The following is a 14,373-nucleotide window of genomic DNA, read 5'->3' on the forward strand; positions in this document are numbered from 1 at the left end:
TATTAATTTAATGTATGTCTGCAAAGATGTGTACATAGAAATTTTTCCGTTGACATAAATCTAAAGTTGAAGCTAAATTCCTAATCTCCCAATGTAGTGAGCTAAAGAATTGACTCATCCTAAACTATGAACATTGTAACCTACTGGGTACTGCAGTAGCATAGCCATCTCATGCTCATTGATCCCTGTTTTCTTTGCTTGTGCCTTTCCTGACATCAGGTGAGCCCTCAACTGTGACTGTCCCCACAGATGAAGATCTTCAGGCTCCTTTCTCTTAATACCGAAATTTGATTCTCTCCTTTTTTAAGGGCGTTTGCGGCATCTAACAGAACTGGTGCATGGTAACACTTCCCCAACACGTGCAATTATCTGACATAGTTTTTAAAAACTGAAAAATGCCCTTGAATTTGGAATTCTTATTGAGTTAGCCTGGAATATGAGGTACCTATACTTGGCAGTTCTGATTGTATTTATTAATAGTTAAGAACACCATGGTCAGGGGCTAGTCCTTGCTTCATGCAGGGTACAGAACAGCCTGGAATTAGTAGCACTTTTCCTACCGCATCTAATTTTCTTAACTCTGTTGTAGAGAGTCTTGAGTAATAATTTTAGATGTTGATTCAGGATCACCATCAAATCTTTAGTTGTAAGTCCAGAAGTTCCCTTCTGTTAACCCACCACCAACAACCCTATGTGTGTTTATGTCTGTCATTACTGGATTTTCATTGAATCTAAGATACCATCCACTGAAGACTCACCATTATTCTATGAACCACTAAGAAAAAGCACTGCCGACTAACTTTGATGTGTTACCAATCGTAAAACACATTCTAATTTCAGAGATGTTAAAATGTAGAAAAACTCTGCATCAGAGGATCAATGAAAAACATTTATGGCAACTTGCTCTGAGTAGAAAAGGACTTATGTACCACTCAGATGAATGACATTCTTCTAGGAAGATGGAAGAAATGCTCCCATCACTCATTTGGCATAGCAATCTCCTGTTCCCTCAGACTTGCCCTCACTAGGAGGAGGAGAAAGAAGGGGAGCTTTTTAAAATACCTCCTAAACTATAACTTGAGGCACATAGGCATCTCCTTTGAGCTCTGCCTTATACTGTCTTTGGCCAAGGCAGGGAGAGCAGAGAATATAAAACCATATTTTACAAATAACAAGTTGATAAATGATTTGCTCTAGCATCATTGTTTAAGAACATGTCTATTCTGTGAAAGAGGTTCATTTGTATAACAAGTATTTATTGAGGCCCTTTCAGTGCTTGGTGATGGGTAGGTGGTTTTGTTTAGAAGCTTGACCCAAGTACTCATGTCTTATACTCCACTGTCCTATTTAGGTTTTCAGCTGCTACTAAAGATAATGAGCATAAGCGTTCACTGACCAAGACTCCAGCCAGAAAGTCTGCACATGTGACCACATCTGGGAGTACCCCAAAAGGCCAGGCTGTGCTCGAGACACACAAGTTAAAGACCACAAGGGCTGAATCTGCTGCTGGTAAAAAAAAAAAAAAAAAACAACAAAACAAAACAACCTCCCTCCCACCCCCCAAAGTTCTGGTTTATCTTTAAATCATGTAGCTTCCTAATATGATTGTCTGTTTCTTTAAAGCCTCTCCATTATCTATAGAATCAAAAGCAAAAATTTGTCTAGCATAGTTTTCATTTATACTGGCAAGGGAAGTGCCAGAGACACAGACAAAAAAACCTGACACATCTGCCAGAGGACTCCATCCTGTCCTGAATGAAGAACATTCAGCCCCTTCTCAGGGATTAGGAGGGGGATTACAGTATTCGTTACAGCCTCTGAATGGTTCTGCCAGACTCTGAAACTAACAGGACCTAGAGTTCATGGAATAAATGCCACACTATTGACTACTAGTAGATTGTATAAGCCAGAATAAGCCATATAGATAATCTTCTACACACGGTCTACTTAATCATCACCTACAAAGACCAAGTGGTTTTCAAAAGAACACTGCAATAGCAGTGTGAAGGTTTAAAAGAGTATCACCAACAGGTTAAGGCCTGTATTAGAACTGAGTATATCAAAATTCTCTCAAGAGTCCTACTGAATGTCAGGCAAGAGCCTTGATTACACAGGAAGGACTGCCAGATTCCCTGAGACTAGAGCAATCCAGCAAGAGTTTAAACAAGAAGAGAGTATTATTGTTGGTAATAATCAGTGTGGAGACTGAGGATTTTTTCATGCCTTTGACACCTAAATTAAAGATTGAATAGTGGGACTGACAACTAAATTTCAAGAGAGAGTACAGAGGTGGGATCAGAAAATTTATGATTCTTCCTCTAGATGACCTCTCTCATTCCTACCCACCCTTAATCGTTTCTCTATCAGCAAGGAAACATTCCACATAACATTCTAAATCATCCTGTAATAGGGGAAGAAAGGGGCTTGGGCAGAGAGCAGGGCTAGAAAATGAAGAGTGGACTTGCCTAAGATGTGACTGTGTCATTTTACATGGAGCAGGGGTCACTGAGCAGCAGCCACCTGCCTAATACTGAGAAAGGACTCACAAATACTCACAGATAAGGACATGAGGCAGGAACTAAATGTTTGCCATATCCTGAGCTTTCTCCTCTAAGTAACTCAGGGGTGTGCCCAGTCGGAATGGCACAGTTTTCTTTCCCCGGTTATCAAATATGAATTTAATATAAATGAAATCAAACTAATTTTTTTCTTGTGATTTGCTTTATTCACTGTTTCAAGAATCATATTAATAAATGAGCTAAAGTTCATTTTCACCGTGTTTTTCAATTGTATGGATATATTTCAACTTATCCATTTTACTGCTCATGGACCCCATGGGTATTTCCAACTTTTGTTATTTTGTATAGTGTAGCTATGACCATTCTGGAACATGTCTCCTGTCCATGTACACAGTTTCTCGAGAGTAGGACTGGGGCTGCTGGATAGTAGGGTAGACAGACCCTTACATTACTGGTTTAATTGTACTGGTTTATATTCTCATCAGCAGTGTGGGACAGTCCCATTGTTCCCCTCCCTGCCAACACTTGATAGCAACACAGTGGAATGTCTTCAGCACAGGAGTTCTGTGCTTTTCTGGGTTGTTTCAGTAGGTGGTCCTAGATCCTAGTTGCTTGTTCACATATATGGGCAAGTGCCAACATTTGACGATGGCCTGAATGCAACCTGTGAGGGGAAGGGATTACAAAATGTGCCAGATATATGCTGCCCAACTGTAGCAAAAATGTGGCTTACCGAATTATACCATCCTGGTATATTTTTAACTTTATATTACAAAAATTCATATTCTTCGGTAACAGCCTTCATTAGTAACAACCAGAGCCATGGATCTTTTTATTTCTATGTGATTAGGTTCCTTGCAGGCTTTATATCTGTTTGTGTTAATGAAAATGTTACTATTAACAATATATAATTTTTTTAAAGGGTAGGGAATTCCCTGGTGGTCCAGCGGTTGGGACTCCACGCTTTTGCTGCAGGGGGTGCAGGTTTCATCCCTGGTTGGGGAAATAAGATCCCGCATGCCGCATGGCTCGGCCAAAAAAGAAAAACTAAATTAAAAAATAAATAAATAAAAGGGTAAATATCAGGGAAGCAGCCTGAAAATTTACCCGCTTATTTTTTTTTTAACTGAAATAAACTTGATTTACAATGTTGTGTCAGTTTCAGGTGTACAGCAAAGTGATTCAATTACACATATATATACATATGTATATATAACTGTATATATAATCTTTTGCAGATTCCTATCCCTTATAGGTTATTACAAAATATTGAGTATAGTTCCCTGTGCTCTACAGTAGGTACTTCTTTTTGGTTATCTATTTTATGTATAGTAGTGTGTATATGTTAATCCCAAACTCCTAATTTATCCCTCCCACCCAATGAATTTTTTTTTTTTTTTTTTTTTTTTTGTTGTACGCGGGCCTCTCACTGTTGTGGCCTCTCCCGTCGCGGAGCACAGGCTCCGGACATGCAGGCTCAGCGGCCATGGCTCACGGGCCCAGCCACTCCGCGGCATGTGGGTTCTTCCCAGACCGGGGCACGAACCCGTGTCCCCTGCATCGGCAGGCAGACTCTCAACCACTGCGCCACCAGGGAAGCCCTAATTCTTTTTTTAAAAACATATTTATTTGGTCTTAGTTGCGGTATGCCTACGGGATCTAGTTCCCCAACCGGGGATTGAACCTGTGCCCCGTGCATTGGGAGCATGGCATCTTACCCACTGGACCACCAGGGAAGTCCCTCACCCGATTAATTCTTAAAACAGGATTCTAAACTCCAGCTGATCCTAGGAAATGTCACAATATTTAGACACTTTGGGGAGCTGCTAACAGGGGAACAGCTAAGGGGTTGGTTTTCCTCAGTTATTCTTTTCTCCTTTTTTTTTTTCCTTCCCCCCCCACCCTGTGTCCTCAAGTCCATTCTCTACGTCTGCATCTTTATTCCTTTCCTGCCCTAGGTTCATCAGAACCATTTTCTCCTCCTTTTTAACCCTATATCTGTTTCAGACTGTTCATATTGAATTCTATTTTTAAGATTGAAAAGCGATACTTAAACAGGTCTTTTTTTCTAATTAAGCCCTTGGATCTTGTTTGTTGTTTTAGTTATTACCCCGTTCAAGTTGACAGCTGAGACAGCGCAGACTCCAATCTCCCATAGAAAACCAGTGTTTGATCTCAAAGCAAGTTTGTCTCGTCCCCTCAACTATGAGCCACACAAAGGTATGTGGGAATGTTTTGATGTACAAGATTTAAGATTGAACAATTCCGCATCTGAGGATGTGAAAAATTCTAGTGACTCAGTGTAAGCCATACTTGGCGTAGAATTCCTGCCTCTGCCCCTGTATCCACGTGACCCATGATTTAAAAAGTGTCCATTAAGCAAATACTAAAAAAAAAAATAATTGATTCACTTACATCTTTATTAAGCAAAGACAACTTCTAATCAGTGTTACTACAAAGTATTAATAAAACTTCAGCCAAAATCAAGAAACTTGGAAGTTAGGCTGTGGGTAAATGAATGTTTTCTTTATAGTTTTTAAAGGATCCCAAGCTGAGAATCACTGGTCAAACAATCTGGGACATTTATTGGCCAGATGTCGCTCTTGGGGATATATTAAAGTATCTTTACATCCATTTAAAACGTCAGTACTTAATGTGATCTGTCAGTGCTTCTGGAATTACTTTAAAACAAAACCTTCCTATAAGAATCATGTAACAGTGTTTATTTTTAAATTACTAATGTTAATGAAACAAATATAATGAAAATGTAAGTCTTTTTTTTTATAGATTTATTTTATTTTTGGCTGCATTGGGTCTTCGTTGCTTCGCATGGGCTTTCTCTAGTTGCGGTGCACAGGCTTCTCATTGTGGTGGCTTCTCTTGTTGCGGAGCGCAGACTCTAGGTGCGCGGGCTTCAGTAGTTGTGGCTCGTGGGCTCTTAGAGCGCAGGCTCAGTAGTTGTGATGCACGGGCTTAGTTGCTCCACAGCATGTAGGATCTTCCCAGACCAGGGCTCGAACCTGTGTCCCCTACATTGGCAGGCGGATTCTTAACCACTGTGCCACCAGGGAAGCCTAAAAATGTAAGCCTTATTTAGAGGTAACAATCAAACTGAACCGTGGTTTAAGAAAACTTCTCCCACCCATTTTTCCTCCCCAAGTTTTCCCATCTGTGGCAACGGCAACTCTCTCCTGAGTGTCGGGGCAGAAGCCTAGGAGTCACCTTTGGTTCCTCACTCTCTCTCAGACCCCATATCCAGTCTATCAGCTAGTCCTTTCAACTCCATCGTTGAAATTGATCTTTAATCTGACCACTCTTCATCCCTCCACTTTGACTCCCTTTGGTCCAAGTCACATCATCTTACCTGGGCTTCTACAAAAGCCTCTTTGCCCCACTACAACTTTAAAAACAAATCAGAGCACATCACTGCTTGCTCAGAACCTCCTAAGGTTTCCTGTCTCTCTCCCACCCTCATTTCATTGCCTCCTCCCTTCCCTGACTCTGTGTCAACCACACTGGTGTTTCAGCTCCTCAAACACTGAAACACCACCCCTCCTCCAGGTCTTTGAACTTGTTATCCCTCTGCTCCACCTGGAACACTATTCACACTGATCTTTGCACAGCTTGCTCCCTTGTTTTAATGGGGCATCCACTCAACTGTCAGCAACCGAGAAAGGTCTTCCCTGCCCACCCACCCACCCGCACTCTTTATTCCTCATCTTGTTTTACATTTCTCCATAGCACATAGCACCACCTGGTGTTATCTTACTTGACTACTGTCTACCTCTACCACTGGAAATGTAATCCCAAGAGAGCAAGGTTTTTTTTTGTTTTTTTTTTTGAGAGCAAGGATTTTTGACCACTTGGTTCACTGCTATGTCCCTAGCACCTAGAATAGTCCCTGGCACATACCAGGTACTCAAAAAGTATTTGTTATGGGAATGACTGATCACCACTAACTTCTACTGATGGTAAAAAAACCTGGTTGAGAGCTTCATCTGTGCTTGTTATTTTATATCCTAGACAAGTCACTTAATTCCTTTATGGAAGGGAAAATAAATAAGTACTACTTCAGTGGTTACTGAAAGGATCAAATGATATAGCAGGTGTGAAAGTCCTTTCTATAAAATGGTAAACACTGCAAATGGTAATCTTTGGTACTCAGAAGTAGGTCAAACTATACAAATAAAGTAATATATAAACATCTGGAAATTTGGTCACAGTTCTAAAGCCAACAAAATATTCCCACTTGTTGCATTCCAAATACATTTTAATAGGTAACAATAATGATAAACTGCACAGATGAAATACTACTTTAATATTAAACATTCCTATGCAACGTTGGGATAAACTACTTAGTTGTTATGGCTTCTTTTAATGTGCTGTGTCATGGGATTCAGTATTAAAGTTTTTTTTGTTTTTTTAAGATTTTTTTCTGGCTTTTCAAGGATTAAAAAGTAGAAGACACTTATTTTTAGAGGAAAAAAATGTAATGTCTATCTGTGGAATATTAAATTGAAATTAATAGAATTATACTGGCAGATTTCTTTAAAAACAAAGTATGGGGCTTCCCTGGTGGCGCAGTGGTTGAGAGTCTGCCTGCCGATGCAGGGGACACGGGTTCGTGCCCCAGTCTGGGAAGATCCCACGTGCCACGGAGCGGCTGGGCCCGTGAGCCACAGCCACTGAGCCTGCGCGTCCGGAGCCTGTGCTCCGCAACAGGAGAGGCCACAACAGTGAGAGGCCCGCATACCGCAAAAAGAAAAACAACAAAAAAACCAAAGTATGAATGTTGACAGCAAGCAGGTAGCCACAGATGAAGAGAAAATTAGGAATATAAATACAGGAATCTTTTCATTTATTTATTTATGGCTGTATTGGGTCTTCACTGCTGCGCACGGGCTTTCTCTAGTTGCGGTGAGCGGGGGCTACTCTTTGTTGCGATGCATTGGCTTCTCGTTGCGGTGGCTTCTCTTGTTGCGGAGAATGGGCTCTAGGAGCGCAGGCTTCAGTAGTTGTGGAGCACGGGCTCAGTAGTTGTGGCTCGCGGGCTCTAGAGCGCAGGCTCAGTAGTTATGGCACACAGGCTTAGTTGCTCCGCGGCATGTGGGATCTTCCCAGGCCAGGGCTCGACCCATGTTCCCTGCATTGGCAGGCGGATTCTTAACCACTGCGCCACCAGGGAAGTCCCAAGAATCTTCTTAAATCTGTCTCTGTCTCTGTCCTAAACTAGGAAAACTGAAACCATGGGGACAATCTAAAGAAAACAGTTCTCTGAATGAACATGTCAACAGAGTAAGCTTACACAAGAAAAGTTATAAACAGCCTCATCGCCAGACCAGGTAAGTACATAATTATCCAGTTCTAACTCTTTTAATTTTGAAAGACTGTATATAAAAGCAGAGTCTCTGAGGGATAGAGTCACAGTAATAGTGGTGTTTAAGAAGAGGGTAGAAGTGGAATCATATACAGAACTTAATAAAAGTACATGTGCCTAGGCAATACCACAGTGGGTTCTAATTCAGTAGGTTTGAGATGGGACCCATGTATCTGCATTGTTTCCAAAGCTCTGCAGGTGATTCAGAAGAGGACCTGGTTCACAGCACTGCTCTTACATGACCTATCTGCCCAAACAATGCACCTGGATGTCCCTCCAGATACCAATCCAGGTGCCCAGGGCACCTAAGGATGCACATAAATTTCACACTCCCAGGGAAACCAGGCTTTCTAGGCTTCAGGGCTCTACACAGGGGGAAACCCCAGGATGATCCTTAGAGGCTTCTTTCTGTGTGGAAACCAAGTTAACACCAGAGTCTGACCTGGGCTGCAGCTGGTCCTGGTTTGGCCGATTCCCTGTGTGACACCCTCCTGATACCGGGTTAACTACCATTTGACTTGCCAGCTACCACCAAGACCTTACTATTTGCTATTAAAATCATTATCATGATTCTGGGCCTTTTTTTTCTCTTAATTCCTTCTCCCCAAAATCATAGTGGTTTAAGTCAGAGATCCTGATTCCAATTTTAGCACTTTTATTAGACAGTGTGATTTTGAGGTCGACCTTTGACTTCCACAGGTAGAGGTTTCTCATTTAAAACAAACTAAAAAAAACTACAGGGGTTGGATTCGATCTCCAAGGTGTCTTCTGCTTCCAATTCCATGCTTGATTTTAGAATGCTGCCTTAACATTAAAAACAACAACCCCCCCCCCCGCCGAGTTCTAGCCTTTTAACACAACAGTGACTTACAGGTGTGGCTTCCATCACAGAGACCACTGGACAGAGCACAATGTCCTGTAAGAGTGTGCTTTACACAAGTGTGCTGGATGTCATTTTAAGTTTGGACATTAGTCTAACAATAGGTGCTTTGAAGTGGTCTGTTTGGAGCTTCACTAGAGCCTAACGTATACCTATCCCTCCTTAGGGAGGAGCAACGGAAGAAACATGAGCAAGAACGAAAGGAGAAGAAAGCAAAGGTTCTGGGAGTTCGAAGGGGCCTCATTATGGCTGAACATTCATAATTTAATATCTCGTAAATATTCCTTTTCTCTGAACCCTCTTTTGTAAATATTTCTGTACTGTCCTCTCACTTTAGCCAAAAGACCTTTTTCTGCTCTTAACTTTGTTCGTATATATGTAGTGTCTGTGGCTTCTTCACGTTTGACCCCTGAAAAGACATTACTACCTTTAAAGCTCTCAAATTCTTTTGAAATAGTTTTTACCTAAGCCCCTGTACAACTAACTCAGGTTTCTAAAAAGACCCATCCTGTAGATTCTTGACCTAGATTTTTAAGGTCAAGTTCCCTCTGCTGGCTCTAATAACAGAACTTCAGTCCTCTTCTAGGCAAAAGCACTTACCTGATGGTAGCTAATTATACTACAGACTTTAGTAGAAATTGAACAATAACAAGTTATGAATAGGGTAAGCTGTGAAAGGTCACCTCTTCATCCTCTAGAGAACCTAGTAGTCTTACCGAAACTGTGGGCCATATGGGTTTATAAGGCGTCAATATTTTATCTATGTGAAATGTTTCATTTAAGCTTCTATGTACCTCTTTCAGATCACTTCATGTAATTGTCAGTTACATCTCTTTTTTTTTTTTTCCCCCAATATATTCTTAAAAACAAAACTCTAGCTCATTCTAGCCTGGCTTATTTAGAAATATACAGGGTCATATTGAAATTTGAGGATTGTTGCTTTAAGGATTACTATATGCTCTGTCAAACTTATACATCTTACTCAATTTATGGAAAAGACTAGAGTTGCTTAGTATCATATTCATGTCTGTTGCACCCGAATGGAGCTTCCGAGTTTTGTACTGCTTAAAATTTTCATAAATAAAATTTTTTCTCATGGGGGGTAGATTCATTCTTTGTAAATATAATTGGTTTCTAAAATTTAGTTGACCAGCCAAGACTAACAAGAGTTGACTTGTACTCTTTGTGTATCCTTTCTTGACCGTCCACTCCCCACTCCTAGGAGAAATGACTATGTCCTTTTGTATTTTCACAGCACCTGTCAGATTCTGTTATACTTATTGTTATACGTATATGGGCCCACAGAACATGGCATACTCCTGGGTGCTTAATAAACTCAGATTTTGCTATCAAGAGGCAGAGATCAGATCAATCAGGAAATCTGTGTCAAATACACTGCTACTGGGAAGGTGAAGATATAACCACTTTGGAAAACAGTTTGGTAGTTTCTTTAAAAAATTTAAATGTACATCCACCATATGACCCAGCAATTCTCCTAAGAAATGAAAACATATGTCCACACCAAAACTTGTGTCTGCAAATATTTACAGCAGTATTATTCACAGTAGCCAAAAAGTGGAGAAAAATCCAGCTGTCCCATCAATGGATGGATTTAAAAAATATGCACTAAAAAAATGAAATACTGATAAACACGCTACACCATGGATGAACCTCAAAAACATTATGCTAAGTGAAAAGCAAGACACAGAAGATCATATATGATTCTATTTATATGAAATATCCAGAGAAGATAAACCTATAGCAAAAGTAGATTCGTAATTGTGGGGCTGAGAGTGGGGATGAAGAGTAACTGCAAAGAGGCACTGAGGTTTCTTTCTAGGCTGACGGAAATTTCCTACAATTAGTTCATGTAAAGACAGACTGCAGAATTCTGGGCATTCCCTGGCAGTCCAGTGGTTAACATTTGGCGCTTTCACTGCCGTGGTCCTGGGTTCAATCCCCGGTCAGGGAACTAAGAACCAGCAAGCCATGCGACACGGCCAAAAAAAAAAAAAGACTGCACAATTCTGTAAATAAACTAAAAAATCATTGAATTGTATACTTAAAACAGATGAACTTTATGTTATGTAAATTATACCTCAATAAAGCTGAAAAACAGATAATTACATGAAAACATACAAAATAGGTATTTAGGCCAAGATGGATGGGAAAGCTATCAGCCTTTGTGTATTCTCTTATTTTAAACTTGGCTCTCGTTGGGTACTCTGGCTATATCATATAGTTTCCTACTTCTTCCTCTAAGATGACAAGAATTGATCAGTTTAAACTGTGTTAATCAGGGTCTTATTTTTGGTATATGCAATCTCTAATACTAAAAACGACTGGGGAAGCCTTGGGGACATTAGTCTATAAAGTAAGAACTGGTAAGGATCATGCATCTTTGGAGAACCAGCTATGCAGGTGTTATGGACTGCATGCTTGTGTCCGTTCCCTGCCCCCGCCCCCTGCCCAATTCATATACTGAAATCCTAATTCCAAATGTGACTTGGTACTTTGAGGTATACTTGGAGGCCTTTGGGAGGTAATTAGGTCAGGCAGGTGGCACCCTCATGATGGGGTTAGTGCTATTTATATGAAGAGAAAGAGACTAGAACTTGTTCTCTCCATGTGAGGATACAGTAAGAAGGCAGCTGTCTACAAGCCAAGAAGCACTCACCAGACACCAGGTATCCTGGACTTCCCAGCCTCCAGAACTGTAAGAAATACATATGTGTTTTGTTTAAGCCACCTAGTCTATAGTCATTTGTTATAGCAGCTTGGGCAGACTAAAACAGGTATCTTTTCCCAGTGACTACTACAGCACCTTAATATTCTTCAACAGTCTCCTATCCTGATAGATTAGAAAACAGAAGAAACCTATAAGGAATAGAATGGTAGAGGGCCATAAACAGTCACCACAGAGACTCCCTGCTTTGGAAACCACCTACTTATATAGGAACTGTTGCTAATAGGAATCATTCTAACCAAAAACAGTTATTTACATAGTACCTCTGCATCAGTACTTGATTCTTTAAGTTAAGGTACAGCTCAGATCCTGGTCCCTCTTAGCAGCAGCATTTAGCTATGTTTTAGGGAATACATACCCGCCATTGTTTGGATGCCATTAAAGAAGTACTTTATTTTTGTCATCGTGGATTCTACTACCCTTAGTTTAGTAACACAGAAATACTACATGATCTCTATTTAAAAAGTCTTGGATTAAGCTCTGGAGAATTTTCATAGGCAAATTCTTCTGTGTGGGCTGGATCAGTAAATACTCCAATAAAATCTATTTCTAGGAAGAATGGACCATCCACTTTATCAGCCAGGGTGAATCCAATAGAAGAGATCTAAATTTAAAATAGAGAAATTGATCAAAATCTCGTATGCTGATGTTGTTCCTGGAGTTTTAAAATTCCGTACTATCAGCCCTTAGCAAGTATACGATAGTTCTCATGTGCCATAGCCAATTAGAGGAAGTACAGGACTGCTTTTCTTTCCACATTCTACTTCTCTCTTTAAAGTAGTGCCAGTTAAGACTAGTAAGTACAACATGGATGTCTAATGGAGGTTCCTTGAAGCTCTCCTGAACTCTAATACTCTTATTTTAAAGCTAAAATAAAATGCAGGCATGCTGAAAGGAGGACCATACTGAAATTCCTCCAGGATGGGGGTTAGGCTCACAGGATAGCTCTGAGTCAGCATCTGCCTAGGTATAATAGGAGTATACTTAAGTAGGAATTTTCATCTTTCATTTGCCAGCCTTCAAAAATGGACTGAACTCATCCTCACAGGAGTTCTGTTTCACTAAAGATAATATAGTTCTGAGTGAAAATACAGGAAAATGTTACCTTGTCAAGCAGAAGCTGGTACTGGGCATCCCGGATTCTTCCTCGATTAGAGAAGAAAAATTTGGAGAAAGGAATCTGAAAGAAGAAACCATTGACTTCAGATCTGACATGCAAGCAACGGAGGCATCTGTTTAGAACTGCAGTGATAAAATAATAACGGTTTAAATTGAATTTTAAAATTATCTAATATGTGAAGTTATAACAAGTGGCTAGTCATTTGGATCACAGAAAAAAAAGTTTTTTTAATGAAATAACCTAAGTACTAGAAGAAAACAGGTGAAAACCTTTCTAAGCCAGGAGTCCCAAAGGAAAAAATGACAGAGAACAATTATAACTTTCTGATGGCAAAAACTAGTATCCTAAACACAAAACTTTTACAAATAACTAAGAAAAAGATTAAACAACCCAGTAGAAAAATGCGGATGGGAGAAATAGGCACATCTGTATACTGCTGGTAGGAGTGCAAATTAGTCCAACTCTTTTAGAGAGCAGCAGCTAGCAACTGTGGTAGGCAGGATTCTAAGATGACCCCCAAGATTTCCACCTAGTGGAAATCACCTTCTTCCAGGGATTCAAACACAAATCTCAGTGCTGCTGTGAAGGGACTCTCCCAAAGTCTGGTCCCAAATCAGTTGACCTTAATATAGGGAAGATTATCCTCTGTAGGTCTGACTTAATCACTTGAGCCCATAAAAGTGCCTGGTAAAAGAGGTCAGAAGAATGAGAGGGATTCAAAGGGGAAGGTCAAGGGGATTCTCCACTGCTGGCTTTGAAGATGGAGGGAGCTAAATGGTAAGGAATGTGGACAGCTTCTAGGAGCTGAGAGTGACTCCCAGCTGACAACCAGTAAAGAAACCAAGACATCATTACAATCACAGGAACTAAATCTGGCCAATAACCAGAGTGAGCTTGGCAGTGGATTCTTCCACAGAGCCTCTGAAAAGAAGTACAGCCCAGATGACACCTTGATTTCAGCCTTAGAGAGCCCTGAGCATTGAACCTGGCCACAGGGTGTCCCAAACCATGACTTACAGAACTGTGCGAAGTTTGTGGTAATTTTTTATGTAACAATAGGAAACTAACACAGCAATATCTAGCAAAATTTGAAATGCCGTAACTTGATCTGACAGTTTCACTTTTAGGAATTTATATTACAGATAAACTCTGACAAACACATAAAGATACAGCTTTTTCTAATTAAAAAAAAAAGGTAAAATAGGGGAATAGTTCAATAAATTATAGTGCAACCATACAACTGAATACTATGCAGCTATTTTAAAAAATGAAGTAGATCTATACATGATGCTGTGGGAAGACCTCCACAATATATTAGTAGTAAAAAAGTAAGAGATAAACAAAATCTATAGTATAAATATCATTTATGTTATTAAATACAACTTTTTTCTTGGCCACACTGTGTGGCTTGCAGGATGTTAGTTCCCTGACCAGGGACTGAACCTGGGCGCTGGCAGTGAAAGCCCCAAGTCCTAACTACTGGACCACCAGTGAATTTCCCCTAAAAACAAATTTTTTAAATGCCTAAAAAAAAACTAATAAAAAATTTACTATAGCAACTGGGAACAACCCAAGTATCTATCAATAAGGACTAGTTCAATCAGCTGAGATATCCATATAACAGAAAATACCAAACAAAATAACAAAGAATGAAAAATAATTCCATGAAGTGATATGGAAGCTCTCCAGGATCTAAATTTTAAAAATATAAACTGGCACAGAAGACACATA

The 14,373-nt window shown here is 40.1% G+C and overlaps 2 protein-coding genes across 6 annotated transcripts in view; one reads left to right on the forward strand and one right to left on the reverse strand.

Moving 5' to 3' along the window:
• Positions 1-9,875, forward strand: part of NUSAP1 (nucleolar and spindle associated protein 1) — a 33,883-nt gene extending 24,008 nt beyond the window's left edge. For both annotated transcript variants that reach the window (XM_067743745.1, XM_067743736.1), the window contains exons 8-11: positions 1,352-1,509; positions 4,623-4,739; positions 7,753-7,861; positions 8,943-9,875. In XM_067743745.1, the coding sequence (XP_067599846.1) occupies positions 1,352-1,509; positions 4,623-4,739; positions 7,753-7,861; positions 8,943-9,039 (481 nt within the window). In that variant the 3' untranslated portion in view covers positions 9,040-9,875. The remainder of the gene's footprint in view (positions 1-1,351; positions 1,510-4,622; positions 4,740-7,752; positions 7,862-8,942) is intronic.
• NDUFAF1 (NADH:ubiquinone oxidoreductase complex assembly factor 1) overlaps positions 4,979-14,373 on the reverse strand; it is a 40,420-nt gene continuing 31,025 nt past the window's right edge. For 2 of the 4 annotated variants that reach the window (XM_067743773.1, XM_067743766.1), the window contains 2 exons: positions 12,628-12,702; positions 11,887-12,126 (listed from right to left, as the gene is read on the reverse strand). In XM_067743773.1, the coding sequence (XP_067599874.1) occupies positions 11,977-12,126; positions 12,628-12,702 (225 nt within the window). In that variant the 3' untranslated portion in view covers positions 11,887-11,976. Of the gene's footprint in view, positions 5,594-11,453; positions 11,491-11,886; positions 12,127-12,627; positions 12,703-14,373 lie in introns of those variants that run through there. The other 2 variants (XM_067743783.1, XM_067743757.1) reach the window with 2 other exon arrangements.

The sequence above is a fragment of the Pseudorca crassidens genome, chromosome 1 (genome assembly GCF_039906515.1).
Source record: "Pseudorca crassidens isolate mPseCra1 chromosome 1, mPseCra1.hap1, whole genome shotgun sequence".
Lineage (NCBI taxonomy): Eukaryota > Metazoa > Chordata > Mammalia > Artiodactyla > Delphinidae > Pseudorca > Pseudorca crassidens.